Source organism: Vanellus vanellus (assembly GCF_965231255.1).
Source record: "Vanellus vanellus genome assembly, chromosome: 1".
NCBI lineage: Eukaryota > Metazoa > Chordata > Aves > Charadriiformes > Charadriidae > Vanellus > Vanellus vanellus.
In genome coordinates, this window is record NC_138905.1 from 152,121,405 (window position 1) to 152,138,644 (window position 17,240).

The 17,240-nt window shown below is 37.4% G+C and overlaps 1 protein-coding gene across 1 annotated transcript in view; it reads right to left on the minus strand.

Annotated features, from left to right (window-relative positions):
- Positions 1–2,010: 2,010 nt before the first annotated feature.
- Positions 2,011–17,240, minus strand: part of TGFBRAP1 (transforming growth factor beta receptor associated protein 1) — a 36,669-nt gene continuing 21,439 nt past the window's right edge. The window contains exons 6-12 of the mRNA XM_082498789.1: positions 12,395–12,736; positions 10,949–11,006; positions 9,473–9,616; positions 8,300–8,446; positions 6,570–6,729; positions 4,545–4,978; positions 2,011–3,678 (exon numbers count right to left, since the gene is read on the minus strand). Coding sequence (XP_082354915.1) covers positions 3,490–3,678; positions 4,545–4,978; positions 6,570–6,729; positions 8,300–8,446; positions 9,473–9,616; positions 10,949–11,006; positions 12,395–12,736 — 1,474 coding nt within the window. The 3' untranslated portion in view covers positions 2,011–3,489. The remainder of the gene's footprint in view (positions 3,679–4,544; positions 4,979–6,569; positions 6,730–8,299; positions 8,447–9,472; positions 9,617–10,948; positions 11,007–12,394; positions 12,737–17,240) is intronic.

Sequence of the window (17,240 nt, forward strand, 5' to 3'; positions counted from 1 at the left end):
TTAACCCTTTAAAGCACAGACATGAAGTCTAACTGCATTCTTTCTCATAAATGTACAGCTGCAATTTTTTCTTTTTTTTTTTTTTTTTTTTTTTAACTTAGTGAGGAGAAAAATGCATATGATGATATATACACGATGGGTATTTTTTATGTGAGGAAGCGTGGAGATACTTAAAAGGGTAGTAGTAGAAAAGGGTTTAAATGAGTGTTTTTTGTATGTATCAGTGACTGTAACAGAGGATGGCTGTCGTGGTTTAGGCCTCAAACGAGGACATTGGCTAACAAAAGCAGCAGGGCTGCAATATTTCTGTAATTAGAAGCTACATGTTAAGCAAACGTGTCTCAATATCTGCAAAAGCATCTGTGTGAGAGACTCATCTCATTTATTACATCCTGAATCACAAACACAGTCACATTAAAAAAAAAAAAAAAATCTTCATTACTGTTTCGGTTTTCCCACATACAAGGTTGGAGGACAGTCATTGGAAAAAATAAGTGAGAGAGACGAATTACACAAATAATTTAGCATGAGCTAAATTAAGAAGAAATATTCTGACAGAACCTCCTCTCTCCAAGGGCAGGTCTAAGACACCACATTCCCCAACTGTAGAGAAAAAGATTGCATCAAGCTTGAACTCCCAGAACCCACTTATCTTCCAAACTAGAAGGACCGTCGAAGAAATATTCCTCTTTCCTGCCTCTCCTCCTTCACCTATCCAGTCAGCAATTAATAACCACATTACCATTCATTCCCTCCTTGCTGCTGCAGCCATTCCAGAAGAACTCGGCACAGTAGCAATGCTGTCCCGGGACTTCTGGTACACACAACAAGAATGAGCAAACTGACAGTGCCAAAATAGAAGGAGGAATGAACTCAAGTTCTCCAACGTGCAGTTCCCTCACCCAAGGGGTGCCGTAGTTGTCCTACCTATGAGAATTTGAATGCCAACCTTTCACAAATTTCCTGGTGATAAAGTACAGAATACCATGCACCATTCTGATGTAGGCTGTCATCTCCTCTGGTCCAGTATTATCCTAATTGCTCAAGCGCTTTACGCACACTGGAAGAGCATCCTCCACCTGCCACCTCCCTGATGAGTTCTTGGTCTACCTCAGCTTCGTATTTTTTTTTTGTTTTGTTTTTTTTTTTTTTTTTTTAGAATTAGAACACCCAACTTGAATATTCATCACCCTTATGGTCACCTATATGCTACTTTGCATTACTCTGATTTCTTTATTTGTTCTGTATGTACAATTACTATTACTGCTGCATTTTAGCCAAAGCACGAATCTGAAAAAATATCAAACATTAGTAAAGAATTGTTTAATCTTTTACAGCCATACCTTTTCATGCAGTAACAATTAAAAGCTTTCTTGTGTTCCGGAATGATATGATCTCTGTTCCAGTGCAACACTAGTTGAGGAGACTAAGTTCATCACTACCTAGTGCTAGAATTAGTCTTAATCATGGAGCGTGGTATTTGTTTTAGTACCTCCATGTTAGATAGGAACAAAGCACACCGAGGCTGCTTGCAGCAAAAGAAAGTATTTCTTATTAATCACATGCTACTGTATTCAAAAGGCTTATCAGATCTTTGTAAAAATTTCCTCTCTATCAGCAAGTATTTTGAGGACAGGGGACTACAAATTTGTCTATGTCATCATTGCCAGTTGTACACATAGTTTGAAACCCCTGAATACAAGACACAGAAGAATCTGGTCACACCTGTGCAACACAGAAGAATCATTCATGCCAGAATTAAGTCAGAAATGCCCACATTGTCTTTTTTGAAGGTGCCTCTCATTAAACATGGCTTACATGTCTTAGTAGAAAGCGCTACAAAATTCCTCACTTGGATTATATTTATTTTTTGAAACCCAACAAAACAGCTATACTTTTCTAATTTCCAACTCAGGAAACAGAAAAAGATCCAAAGGTCTTTTGCTGCAAAGACAAAGAAATGGATAATTCCCCCCCCCCCCCCCCCCCCGAGATGTAGTCTGGGTGCCCCTTCCTGGAGGCAGCACTATGCTTATGAGGCTGTTTCATAAGCCAGCCTTTCTGTAACGGAAGATCTCTTCCGAGATCACATCTAGAAGATACCATGCAGATATCCCATTTTTGCTGAAAGTCTCCACCCTGATTTGGAAGGCTGAAAGAGCAAGCGGTCGTACTAACTCAACTGCATGCTGGTCAGTAAGCTTGGTATTTATTAGTGCTTTACAGAATTAAAAGAAATGCTTTGACTTTGAAATACTTTTATTTAAAGTCAGCCTTTTTTAACATCTCTTGTGGAAAGCTGCTTCTTTTAAACTGATTGCTTTAAAATGGTTAAATAGCAATGTGAATACTTCTCAGGGCAGTTCAGTAAAGGGTTTCCGTTGTTATTTGAAAAACCTTAGTTTACAGAACGTTTTGTGGCATGTAACAAATCCAGTACCCCTGTAGTGCACCTTTGTAGATTTCTAGCCAATTACACCTTCTTTCCATGATTTTGACTGCACAAAGTCATCTACGAGTACTAAAACTGATTCTTACGGAGTTCCAATCTGCCTAAGTTATGTTATAGCAAACATTTAGCACATAACCTGTACACTTATGTATCAGCTACATCTTTATCCTCCAAAGAAACTCTAGAATGATATAAGATCAATTTATTCAACTGTATGTACAGTGTATCTGCATATTAATAAATAAATCAATATTAAAGTTAAGGTCTCTTCCCCCATATAAAAGTGACTACAGACTGACCAGGCAATCTGACTTCCATGTTTTTTTTTTTTCTTCCAAGCACAGTTTTGTGTCTGAGGCTATCAGTTTGCACTCAGTTTATTACAGTAACTGTAGGCGTAAAAACCTAGCTGGCCAGTGCTTACATTAAATTCTATATAGCAGAGGAGGGGGGGGAAGTACTAAAAAGTGCATCAAAAGCCAACAATTTGTAGAGCAAAAATCAAGTTCATAATGTGATCCTAGGGAAGAGAATCCAGCCCAAAAGAGGACATGCTGCAGCAAACATTATAACAAACACACATTTTTGTCTTGATAGTAAGCTGCATGATGCCAGTCTTGTCACGTGATGTTTGAAGAATTCCAACTCCAACAGATGCCATCTCCACCTCTACAAATTTATCAACACCACATTCAGTGCAAAGTGACATTTCTTAAAATAACTGTTTGCCTTGTCTCCATAACATTCATCCTTACTGTGAAGAAAAGGCTCATTTTCTTTAACTGTTTATTACTATATACAGAAGAGCCTATATTTGCACCTCTCCACTTCTGGTAGTGATTTTTCTTTTCTATATACATTCATTAGAAATCAGGAAGATAAGTGGTGATATTACATATTTACTGGAAGTCTTCCCATTAACCCAAAGACTAGCTCTTCATCTTGATTCACACCTAAAGTAGCTGTGCTTTGTTCTTTTTTCCAGTCCACTTTCAATGGGGTATAAGTCATGGGAACCTGCGGGACCGGAACATATTTCAAGTCTGATTGCTGGAGCTGGAAGAGTGATGAGTCATGTTTGAATTCAGATGTCTGTTTGCAGCACAGTGTGTGTGGACCATACCCCCATTTGGGTATCTTACAAATACAGGCTCGCAGAAAGGATTTTGGCACACCTGACAGACCTTTTTGTCCGAAAGAAGAATTGGCGTTCCTTTTTGTTTAACCTAAACAGAGGGGAAAAAATCCAAACATGAATCCAGCAAGAAAGGAAGTGAAATTACAAGGCATACAATTTTAACTCTACCAAATGGACAAACCTGGGCAATGATAGAGCTAGTAGGAAAAGACTGCTTGAACTATCTAACTTGAATTCAATTTCCACATCCATACTCATTCATTTTCATGCTTCCTCTTAAGTACTGCTTTTTTCTTTTCTTTGTTTGTTTAATAAAGAAAAGCACTCACACACTTAATGCAACTGAAAACCTGATGCAGCTTCCTAAAGAAGGTCACAGGACAACTCCACAGAAACTGAGCACTGATGCATTTTTATTCCAGACAGATTCTGCTGGATATACCGTCACTAGAACCGAACAGATTTAAGAATCTGCTGGGAGCTTTAAGCAACACAGCTCTACCTGGGAATAGAAGAAAGCTTCACAGGTGAATTTACCACTAAGAAATCTACTAATGAGCTTCAATTAATACTAAGCGCTGGGTAAATTTTTTTTGCAAATTCTAACAGGTCTCAATATTAGTGAAAAAACGCTAACTCATATTTGTTAAAGTTTCTGCAAGAGCCTCGCTAATCTATAAATCCCAGATTCACTTTTGTTCAGCCCAGAAGTTCACCAAAGTTGTTCCTATTTCAAGGCGCCACCTTCCCTTTTGTTTTACAGAGAAAGTGTAAAATTAAGTTTGAATGCAGTAGTTATGGCAAAAAAGCTAATAAATGCAGCAAGTAAAATTGCCAAGGACACGAAGGTGACTTTGTCCTAATTCCTCAAACTTCTTTTCATTATTGTATATCAAAAGACTTAATCGTAAAGCTTCAAAGTGCCTCTATTTAAAAGAACACAACACAACCTACCTTCTCATACTTGTAGATTAAGTTTTCAGCTTGTGCTAACCCAAGTGCAGCCTGAGTCATTCTTTTTGTATGAATGCTTTGCCTCACTGCTCCAGCCAGGAACGGGGAGAGGAGCTGCACTGACCAGCTGTCAGGCACCAGCTGCAAAACTAGAGCCGCATCAAATTCAGCAGCGTGGTTATTCAAGAGATCCACAGCAGCCACGACGAGTGCACAATCCGAAGCGCCTGGATTTAGATACACTGACAGCAGCATATGGAAAAGCCTCCGTCTGTACTGCAGGTCTCTGTTCTCAGAGTTCCATATACAGTATTCTTCAGCAGCATGGAAGTCCTTTAACTCATGGACAAGGATATGCAAAGCCTTCTCATGTTCTTCTAGTTTTCCATATAAAATTGCACTTTCCATATGAAGGTCTGTGCCCTGGATTTTGTCTGTTAAATGAGAAACAATGTAAAATTTGCTCAGTGGAGAAGACAACTACTTTCTCTCCTAGACTCAATGCAAACAAGCCCAAAAGAACTCTTTCTATTTTTGCAGGGGTGATGGCAGCTATAAAGAGGGCAGATGTTTGTAAGCACAAGAATGCCTAGATGTACAAAAACACATCTCTAGCAAAAGTGCACCACAAAATAAAGGAAAAAGAAAGTACTAAATAACAGGGGATAAAACCAGTGTCACTGACATCTTTTAAATTCTAGCATGTCTGTCTTGCACATTTCTGTGCACACTGCTACCATGTATGATAAACTGTAAGATGAAGCCGAGATATTTATAACCTCTGCTTCTCCCAGTATTACAGAAAATTACAGAATAAAGTCCATAAAAGACAATAAAGATCAAATAGTACTTCCCTTTTAGAAAAGGTCCAATCTGACCGTTTAAAGTGTCAGCAACAGGCAGAGGGAATGGCAAGTTCATTTATCATTTCAAGATAAAATATAAAATGATCTACTTATTGTAAAGGTGATGAAGATTCAGCATAGGCCTCTGTAAAAGGTATGGAAATACAATGTTCTTCTTCCCCAAATATTTTGATTATCAAGGAGGAACACACTAGCATGCACTGATCTCACCTTCATGTAAAATAAGAATTGTCATGTAAGAAATCCTGTGTTTCGGAGTACACGGATTTCAAGAGAATAATCCATCTTGTAACTCTTGCCCTTAAAAATTTGGTTAAAAATTAAAAGATTAGAAAGAGCAAGAGTTTCAATGACTCTGTTATACTTGTACGTTATCTGTCATACAATGTTTTGCTGACTGGAAAGGCAAGGAGACAGTAAACATCAGTTAATTTTTTTAGTTGCTATTCAGCTATTTTTATTTCCACATCCACTGGATTTTTCCAATGAATTTTAGAAAAACAGTTCACGTCTTTCAGTGCAATAACAAGTCATTTCCCTTTCACCACTGGAAGGTATGTTAAAACATAGCCTTTATAAGCACCGGCCAAGGAAAAAATTTAGCTCAATTGTTGCTTGCCTTATAAGAACAGTAAGACGTATGCTGCGCTTTTCACTCAAAAAGATGCTTGTATTTTTGCTTCGTGTGAACCCCATCTTTTGGGGTGAGAGTGTGTTATGGACAACAAACAAGTCCTTGGTACTCAGATTGCTCAAAGCTTTGCTTCAGTTCACTGAGAAACAGACTGCTTAACAAATAAACTTGGAACTCTCCCATTTGCAGAAGACTGTCACAAGTTACATGCTCATCATTAAAAAGAAGCTGACTATAAATTAAGAAGATAATCATATGAAGATACTTTTTCTAGCTAGTTATGGTATTCTGTTTTTGCTGCAGTGGCAAACCTACCATTGCACCTCACAAGCAAAGACAACACTAACAGATATGCTTTCTCAATTAACTTGTGTCTGTTAGAAATACAGATGGCAAGCCTATCAACCAAATACGCCTAGAAACCACGGATCTTTTAGTTTTCTATCCTTATGAGGACTTCTCTTTTTTTGTTGTTTCCTGCTGGAACTGACATACAGCATTTACAACAGACAACATGCCTCTTACCCAAAATAAAGTGAATTCTGTAAAGATCCGATTTCTGAAGAAGACTGCGTAGTTTAAACAGCAGTTCAGTTGTTTCTGTACAATTATCTGTGGTTATAGATTTTAGCTGAAGTATTGCCTCCAAGTACAAGACAGCTAGATGAGTATGGTACTTTTCTTTCTACAGATGAAAACAACAGTGTTAGCTCGGTTTACAAAGACAACCCCTTCTGCCCACCAACAGCAGTGATTAACATTTACATAATTACATAGAAATGTGTTTTAATTCATTTATTTAATTCAAATTAATCAGGAAGTCTCTTGTTTATGCAGATCGACAACTTATTTAGACCAGCTTCATGAGATATACTATACCTATGGTACAGGATTCTCCGTTTCATTAATACAGATATTTCCAAAACGTAGATACGAAACATCTTATTCCTAAACCCCTCTTCACCTTACATAAACAATATTTATTAACAGCTTTTCTTATGGAAAAGTTATTTCCTTTGGGAAGTTCACCTAACGAAAGTCAATGCAGTAAAGGAGATCTTGTACAAGTATGATCTCCACTGTCTTCTCCTTTTGTTTCCCTTGTAAAATTAGTCATTTTGATCTACTGCATTCTTCTTCATATCCAGGTATGTTCTTTGACTTTTTCTATTTCTGCAATAAAATTTGAGAAAGCTACCAGAGGTAGACAGGCACTCTGAAGGCACAGTGCTTTGTGTTATCCACTACCCAATATTCATCAAAACAAGCTGATGATTTGACTGTTTGAAACATTCTCACTAAAACATTTACAATAATCTAGTACCTTCTAAAAAGCAAATCAATTTATAACCCAGCCTTTACTAGGAGGTAGAGTAGATTTAACTATAAGTTATTTTTTGTTACAAATATTCTACAAGGCACTATGTTCAACTCAAAGTTTTTTTTGAAAGTATTAATGACATCAGAAACTAGAATACTTGTCTGTCATAGTGTCACACACCTTGATGTATTTGCAATAGCAACAGAAATCTAGCATGTGTATTTGAAGAATGTGAATTAGTGAACTGGTCATCAGATCTGCTGAGTTCTTTCCATGTTCATTTCTTTGCTTTACTTGCAGGTTAAAGTAACTTCTCCTGTGCTTAAAATGTCTCGTATCCAAGTACCATAATGTTTGGCTGCTTCTGTATTGTGCTTGAAAACCCAAGGATACACTTTCATTTATGACTTGTGAACACATCTTTTGGGCATTTAACATCTAGAGTGGTTTAGAATTCTACAGTGAGAGATGCATGGTTTATTTCTATCATTAATTGCTCAAATCTCTCCAGAGGGACAGAATAAAACATACCTATTTGTAAAACATCAGATTATGAATTTCAGTATATTGCTGCCACAGTGCAATAGGATTAGCAGATGCTCAACCATTTTTCTATGATCTTACCAGATGAAGATTTGAGCCATATCAGTGAAACAGAAAAATATGCAATCATCAGATGTAAAAAAACCAAACAAAACACTCTGAGGGGACATAAGCAAAGTCTTGCAATCATGAGGGTTGAAAAGTTAAAAATAACGCAGATATCTGCTCCTCATCTTCTACTTTAATCTTAAAACTCACACTTCTCTACTCTTGTGTACATCTGAAAGCCTTCAAGTTACGTATATTCTAGACTTTGGCTTTTTTCAGAGTTGTTCATCATAGTCTGCATTCTGAATCCTATGCCTATTTTTAGTATTCTTGTAGGACTCACCTGTATTTTTCTTTCCAATACCAGATGTTCTAGATATTTAACACGTGCTTTGGGATATTTGTTAAGGCAACTGACGATATCATCTGCATTAATGTTGTTTTTCTCCTGTTCTTCCAAAGGCCTTTTAGTGAAAATCTGTACACCAACCTAGAAAGAGTTAATTGCATTTAGGAACTCAGTGGCAACCATTTTATTACCTTTTTATTTTAAATACTATCAGACTAGTTACTACAGTATTCAGAAAGATAAACAACATAAAACCTTGCTCAACTCCACCAAGATTACACTACTTGGTGCTTACTGTGATCTCACTCACTCCATTACTTCAATTCATAGTCTATACATTGTCCAGGCTATAAACCGTGTGTTGGGCACAACCTTCACCAGCCACAAAAAGTATTGAATGTATCTGCATAACAGCAGAACAAGAGACTTCAGCCCTTTGCAGCAAGAAAGTGCAAGTTAGAGACCAGAATGTTTACAGCCTTAACGCTGTGTATATCATGCCATTTAAGAGAGTTCTCTAATGACCAAAACAAAAGCTTAGAAGTCTGTCATTGCATATAATAACTAAGCTTTAAATTCATACAAATTAGGCAGCAACAATTTCCAATTGCACAGACTGTCTGATACAGCATAAAGCATCGTATTTAACAACGCACCACACTAATGGATATTACAAAAATATTTTTTGAATTCTGGTCGATTCGGTTAACTCTCATAGCAATGAGGTTTTGTCTTGAATGACGGCTACTTATTCCACATCCTTATGTACCTGCCCATGGAATCCTTTTAAAAAAGAAACAGCAGCAACAGTTAACCTGTTAGATTTTTTTTAATTTTTTTAAATTTTTGTTTAACACCTGAACATTATCTTGTTTAACATGAAGAAAAACAGAAGACACACTGTATCTTTCACTGTACAGAATGACCTAAACTTTGTTTTCAGCAGAAAAAGAGGCAATTACTGCTAGCACTTGTTAACAGAGGGACTTAAAATAATTTAGAAACCTGGAAGTTTTCTTCTGTTGATCACTATCAAATGGCACTAATACATTCTGCAAAAACAGCCCAATTAGCTATCAAAATAGAACATTAACGAACACCCAAACACCACTGCAGAGAAATACTTTATATTTATCATGTTCTTGGAAAAGTACACTGATCACAAACCTCTTCATTTTTTTGTAAAACCCATTCAGAGTATTTCCACACTAGATCTTGGTCTGAGCAGAATGTGAGAAAGTCTACTATATATTCATAGAGATCTGAACGTGTAGAATCTTGAATGTCTCCATCAACTATTTTCACCCATAACTGCAACAAAAACACACAAAGATTAAAGTGCTTAAAACATGTACTAGCTCTTCCAACTCGAATTTTATGTGAGCTACTACAACGCTTAGTATTAGTCATTTGTACTTGTGGAATTAGAAATAGCTCCTAGGAACAGCAATCGCAAGGGACCTCACTGGTCACTAAATTCATGCCTCCTCTCCATCATAGGCTTTTCTTTCACCTGCTGTATTCAACTAATTCAGACTCTGTATCACGTGGGTTCCCACATTCTGAGTGACTGGCTCCAGGAGGAGGTACACAAATCACAAAGAAAGCTTTTGATAAGAGTCCTTTTCTCCAATGCATGGTGTAATTTTCATGTGTTCTGTGTGTGCAATTAAAAGCAAATGATATAAACAAGTTAGAAGAAAACCTGATTATTTTGCTGCTATTTCATTTTGAATGAAGAACTTTAAGTGCAGCATGAGATTATTTTTATGTAAATTATAACTGGAATTAAAGGTGCCAGATCTAGTAGACCAGTTTAGCAATAAACCTTGTTCCTTGAAACAAAGAAAAATATCTTGCACATGACAAAGGTACATATTGGTTTTGTTGTCCTTATTGGTTTTCTGCTCGGGAAATTACTTTTTACATAACTGACTTGAATGCATTCAACAGTGTTACTATAATTAACATACTCAAAAACCCACAGTAAAGCAAACTACTTAAAGTACTGGATATGGTCTGAGACATACATGATACTTATTGATCAAGAACATATTCATTTTTCTAGATGAAGCTTTGCAGACAAGAATAACAAAATTAATTAGCCTGCAGCCTACAGACCGCTGCTAGTCTTAGTGACATCACAAGGGGGAGTCCTCAAAGGGATTATTAACCCAGCTGAAACCCGCAGATCTTGCAGAATGTGTTCACTGCCCATCATCAGGTAAGGAAACAAACTCTCAGTTGCTGTCAGTGTCTGCCTTGAAATTACAATACTCTCTTGCTGTGTTTATATAGACCAATTAGCACAGGATATGTTCCCGAAGTCCCTCAAACACCTTTTTAAGTGATCTCTTTTTAGCACTTCTGTCTATCTTTTAAGAGTACAAACATATGTTCTTGTGTGCAGAGTTTTGCTTAAAAAATAGCATACAAGCATCTAAATACCTGTCATCTTCAGTTAAGTTCTTCAGGTTTTTCACATCTAAGCATATTAATTTATTCAAAGAAGTCTTAGCATCAATTTTTCTTATATATTCACATCACTACTGTTCAAACAAATTAGCACCTCAGATTTTTATCTCAGAGGTAAACTGGTATTTTGGAAGGGTTTGCAGGTGACACTAAAAGCTTTATTCTGACCTGAAGTGCTGCAGCATCCTGACCATTGTAGTGATACAGGAGACCAAGAGCAAAATACCTGTATAGAAAGAGAAAATAATATTAAAATCACCAGATCTTTCCTACCAATTTCATTATGGTTTGATTAGCACAGAATATACCAAATAACTGCTTACAGTGACATGTACGTGGCCATACCTACACTTGAAGAAGTGTCTGTAGCCTCTTTTTCAGAATCAAAGTAGTTCTGTCCTAGAAATGTGTCTGTCTCTTTCCTGTCTCGAAGGTAGTTTCTAGTTACTAGCTCCAACTTAAACAAAGTATGTGTCACATTAGAGATGATTTTGATCATCTCTAATGATCTATTCTTTGATTTTTATAAACACACTTAACACACAGCTCCAAATAATAAATATCCCTCCAATAGTTAATCGGGTGTTATTAAATCAAATTTTTATGATGCTTTCACTTAAAATTCTATTTTACTATCAGAAACATTTTTTTCTTTACTGCAGCATGAAATCAAGTCAGGCAAGGAAGAGCTTTGTACAATGCTGTAATAGAGGGGGTTTTTATGTACTGTAATAAAACTACAGCTAAAGTTCTGTAATGGCTGTTCTCATGGAACGATATACCGTTCACATTTGCAAGTTTGCCACGCAAACCATTCCTACCAAGAGGATTTAACAAAACACCTGAAATAAATGAAACTACCCTAAATCTAACCACAATTAAAGACTCCTCCTCACCACTGTAGTTGCTACTACTACACTGCACAGTTTAAAGATTAAAGAAATTAAATCCAAGACAGAAACACTACCTATGACTAAAGTCTGTATTTTACTCATTTACTATCTAGTGTTTCCTGCTTAATGACAGTCAATTTTCCACCTGCTGGCATTTCCAATTTTAAGTCATTTGCAGTCACCTTAAGCAACCTCTTCTTGGTGAATCAGTGGGAGCACAGAAAGTATGCAATTCAAAAGTAAGATCTCTTTCCCTGAGTAAGCAACTACAATTTTAAAGCCACTAGCTGGTTAATAGCTTCTACCTAAGGCAGTGCACGCTTTAAGGTATCTTTTCATTCTGTCCAGGTACCACTACTGAATCCATTCAACTCTCACATTGCCACAAGGAGGGGAAGAAAAAAAAAAAAAAAAAAAAAAAAAAATCACCCCCCCTCCCCCAATTTGTACCAATCCTTTATTTTTGTGTTGGACACAGAAGCTTTCAGGGAGAACTCTGTATTTGCCAGCATATGACAGAATGCATTTCCTTTACCTCAGACTGTCAATTAATACCATTTCACCAACACTTTTAAATGCTGACAAGTCAGGCCAAGTTGTCTTTTGGACCTGAAAGCACAGAAATTATGAGGATTTGAACATACTGCTCTAGAAGCCAACAGCATTTAAGACAATTTTCCCCTCTGGTCTCAAAGGTGCAATACTCAAAAAATCCACTCACTTTTTGTGTTTTTCCAGCCAGGCAGCACTATCTGTCAATAGACAAAAGTTCTCCGAAACTAGCAGATCCAGCAGGCTTTCATGATTTGCCTCTGCATATAGCTTGAGTAAAGCCGTGTCAATATCTTCCTTGTAGCCATTTGCAACCTCAGTGCTGCGGACTTCATTCAAGTAACTCATGAGGAATCGTTTGCATTTTGTCATCTTCTCCTGGTCCCCTTGGGTCAGCTGGTTTAAGTCCGCGTACTCATGCAGAGGGGGATGAGACCGTATAAATGAAGAGGAAGTAGGCAACAGGAAGGGGTAGAGAGAGATCAGCTCCCGGACATCAAGCTGGCCGCTTCTGCAATTACAGTGTCAAACTAGATGAAGCAAAAAGAAAGAAAAAGTATACATAGGCACAAAAAAATAACATACTGGGAATGTATGCTCACATATGCTTAGAGTCAGGATACTAACAGGTTGTCAGTTTCTGAAAGTTATTGCCTTCTACACTGGAGAAAATATGTTCAGCACCAATTTAAAGGTTGTTTTGGCTATTTCTATCCAAACTTGTTTATCATTTCTTTTTCGTCTTCTAGACATTGAAAACTCTGAGATTTCAGAGACTGGCCAGCCTTTTGCTTTTGACATGCCTCAGCTGTTCTGTGGCATATGCAAAAATCAGCTGAATAGCCTTAGTGCAGTTCCTAGGACTGTCCTAGATTTCATCCATACATTATGGGAGCCAGTCTTCTGATGATGGTAAAAAAAAAAAAAAAAAAATAATGGAGAGAGTGAACCCTTTCAGGCAAGCCACCAAGACTGTGCAAGTGTAATACTGTAGTAAACAGCAACTTCCTGTAGAAAACTAAAGAACACTTATTTGGATGATGAAAACGTTTTCCCCAACCCTGAAATGCACCAAATTCCTTCTTTGGCTCACTTCTTAAGGAGGTTTGTTTTCAGAACCATGGATACTGATTATGCATCCATCTAACCATTAAGTAGCAGTAGCAGTCTCTTGTACAGGCATAGGTCTTGGGTGTACATCTATGTCAGATACTATGGAGTGGCTTTTCTACTTTGTATGTGAAGGACATCTATACTTTATGCAGCAGCAAGTTGTAACACAAAACATTTTTCTTTCAGCCTAGATTGTATAAATTTCTCAAACATTTGAAGAATATATGTTGTGACAGAAGAATAAAAGGAGAAGTTTTTTCCGCACATGGCAAACAACTCCAATTTTCACAGCTAGAACCACTCCTCCTCTTAAGCCTTGCTTTAGAAGAACAGCAAGAAATCAGGACTTGCATTTTATTTCACTGTCAAAGTCATTCAGAATTATCTTTAAAGATGAGCATTCCTGAAATGCAGGAGATACTGTTGCTGAAAAAATCAAAATGAACTGACAGTTCTCTAAAAGAAACCCTATTAGTTACTACTTCATGCAAATAAAACTTTTAAAAAAATAGTTCTTATCTATCCAGTGATCAGCAACCTCAAAAAGACCTTCCCTTCACAACTTTGATTGGAAAGAATTCCAAAAAGAAACAAGTTATAACCATAGAAGTAGACAAAGCAGCACATTTCTGCAGGCAATAAATTGTGAAAGACTTTCACAATCAGGCTCATACCTTCCCTACTGTTGTAAAGTAACTGAAGCAGTAGGGCATGCCTTGAGTTGTTCACTTCTTGCCAGAGACACAATGCCAAAACCATCCAGGAAGTATGAACTAGTAGGAAGCATCACCATAGCAACACCTATTTAGAACTTTTTAAAAAAGTGAATACCATATATATATAAAAAAAAAAATCTATAGCTGAGGAACAAAATTCTGGGAAACTGCAGCAACATCAAATTTAAAGGCAGCAAGTATCCTGTTCCAGAACCTAGTGACTGCAATTAACGGGAACAGCAACACAAACGATAGAGGACCACAACAGAGAAGAATATGGAAAGCCTTCCCATTAGAAAAGGTTTGAATAGCAAGTTTTTCTGATTCATACACAGAGCTCCTATTGCCTAGAAACCACCTCTACAGTAGAAAGGCCAGCCTCCAACCAAGAGTCATGTGTTCATGTCCACTTTGCAGATTTCTGCAGTTGAAATTTCCTCTTAATCCCTCTTTTCAGACTTCATATTTGGTTTTGAAATTCTTAGATCTACATTATCATGGAACTCACAGGTAGATGAGTACTTTTTTTTTTTTTTTTTTCAAGAGGCAGAATAACCAAGAAGTAGCAAGTTCTGTCAGTGGTGTGACCTGATGGTTCAAAGAGCATTTGGGCTTTCGGTATGAACTCATTACAGTAATCTAACGGCAGCTTTGGGTAGTCCAACTACTTGTGAAAGTTTAAGACCTGAGGACCACCAGATAAAATATATATTACATGAGATGTATTACACTAGAAAATTAACCCTATTAAAAGATAGATTTTTTTTTTTTTCCCCCTCCAAGGTTCTTCGCTGATTTGTTCTGGAACAAAAGCTAACCCATAAGTTGAATAACATCAACAGTATACTCAAAATTAGTGTAGAAACAAGGAGTTGATAAATATGCAGAAGTTCAAGTATAAACATTGGTTCCCTTGCTGGCTATGCTGTCAAGTATTTGGAGATGGCCTAAGCTGAGATGGAGACTACAACTATGGAGACAGATAAAGAAGTTTAAAATGCTATATTTATTGTGCCACTTCTAATAAGTTTTAAAACAATTTCCAACTTCTACAGTAGCTTCTCCATCCTTTCATCTTAACAATCCAACTTTTCCTAGATGAGGAAGTAGTCAGATACTTCACCTCTGAACTTCACAAATTCTGGCCTTAATGGCCATCTGTTTCCAAACGAAGAATCAAGATCAGCTTCTAACTCAGGCTAGCCCAAAGCCTGGGCTGTGAATCACCAGAGGTTCTCTCAGCAGGTCTGACTCAAGCTCACGTTGTACAGTTTTGCTCTCCCCACAGCAATGGTAATCGGCAATCAAGCAGCCTCCTTAAAAGCACAGTAACATCCAGAACAAACTTCATAAGAACACCAAATACTAAACAATGATCCCATCTACATGAATGGTTAACATTCATCTCAAAGCTTATGGCTCCTGGGATCTGTTGATGCCTTTTGGCTTTAGCTCTTTCCACCACATTTGCAGGAAACAGTTTAGGAGCAGCTACAAAGGACCTCATCTCCCTTGAAAAACACATTTGAGTCATCAGCTTCTAGTATCTCACATTTAGCAAAATACAGTTAGCAACTTCCCACAAAGTAGAAAACAGGCTCTTAAAACAAGTCAAGTCGTCAATGATAAGAGGCAACTTCCCTTTGAGTAATTCTGCTTTAGGTCTTTTCAGGCTTCATATACAGAAACAACGCAAAAGGCAGAAACTACAAGTTTTCAGGAAACTTAGGTCTAAATTCATGTAGAGATATCAGAGATGTCAAAGAAGCCTACATGATTTAGCTGTGTTGCCTAGATCCCACTGGCTGTAAAAGAAGCTGATATTCTTGAATCACATTTAAGATGCAAATCTCATGCTGAGTCCTACTTCTTATGTCTCCAGATATAAGTACCAGCAATTTTTTTTAACCTCCCAGTGTAGGAGAGACTTCAGCTATAAGTTTCTCTATAGCCTTTCTCAGGTGAGACAACACTGTGGAAAGAGTTAACACTTTGATTTGTTAAAGAGTGCAACAAAGTTTAGAAAAGTTCCAGTATCTTGCCTGTCAGATTGGAAGCAACATCTAACCAGTGAAAGGACATAACCAAACACACTGGAGAGAAATGGTTTCAATGTGACAGCTACCAACATCTCAGCAGGACATCCAGAATTCAGCAAATGGCCTGCTAAACATCCCTGTTTGGTCTAACTGCATGCAAGCCTCCAATGGTAGCAATATGAAATAGCAAAGGTATAAAATATAAATCACAACTGTGCTATTGCTTACAACAGAATTTGTCAGACCAAAGAAGGCTCACTGTGACAGCTCACTCGGTTTAAGGTGAACGGATCCAGCTGAAGAAAGTTATCCTCCCTTTGTTGAACTATTTGAGTTTCAATAAAACTACCACTCCCTTCCTTTTTGCCAACCTTCTTCAGTGTTCAGAAATACCAGTGTAACCAAGAGGAACTTATCAGGAAAGTATTCCTCTTAAAAGTTTCAGTATTTAAGAAATACAAAGTTAAGCATAAGATATAACTGTATCTTGACAAGGTTATCTGAGAAGCATTATTGATGCAAGAAAACAACATCTTTAGTCCAATATAATAACTTCCCCTGCTATCATGTAACCGACAGATATTTTCTGAGGAGTGAGACAATCTCACTTCATATTTGGCCTGGAGTAGGCCCACGTCACACCGAGTTCTTGGAGGTACTGCTGCCACTCAGCTTCACTGCTAAATCCATTTCTCAGATAGGTACCAAGTTTCCCCTTGGCATTTTAAGACTGAAGTTATTTCTGACTAACATTAGCTTGAAACACTTGCAGAGCAACACATGAGGATGGGAAGGAAGCATATGCATAGACTGCCATTCTCTTTCCCATTTTTCCTCTGAGCATGAGTAAGTCTAAAATGACCAAGTGTACATTGGGACATAACCAGATATTACTCAAACTGGGTGTGCTCACCAGGGCTGAAAATCAGGGAACCTGGATTCCATAAGGAGTTTTTCAGAGTCACCAAAATACTCTGAATAGCTTATGTATAACTGGCCAGAAGAAAAGCACAGAAAACTTATCTTTGCTTTCTCCCCCCAGCAGACTTCAGCAATTCACGAATGGTTGTTCTGCTTTGGAGTTGCAATTTTAGAGGAAGGGAACAACCTGAGATGCCGACTCAGCTCCAAAATTCATGTCTGGACA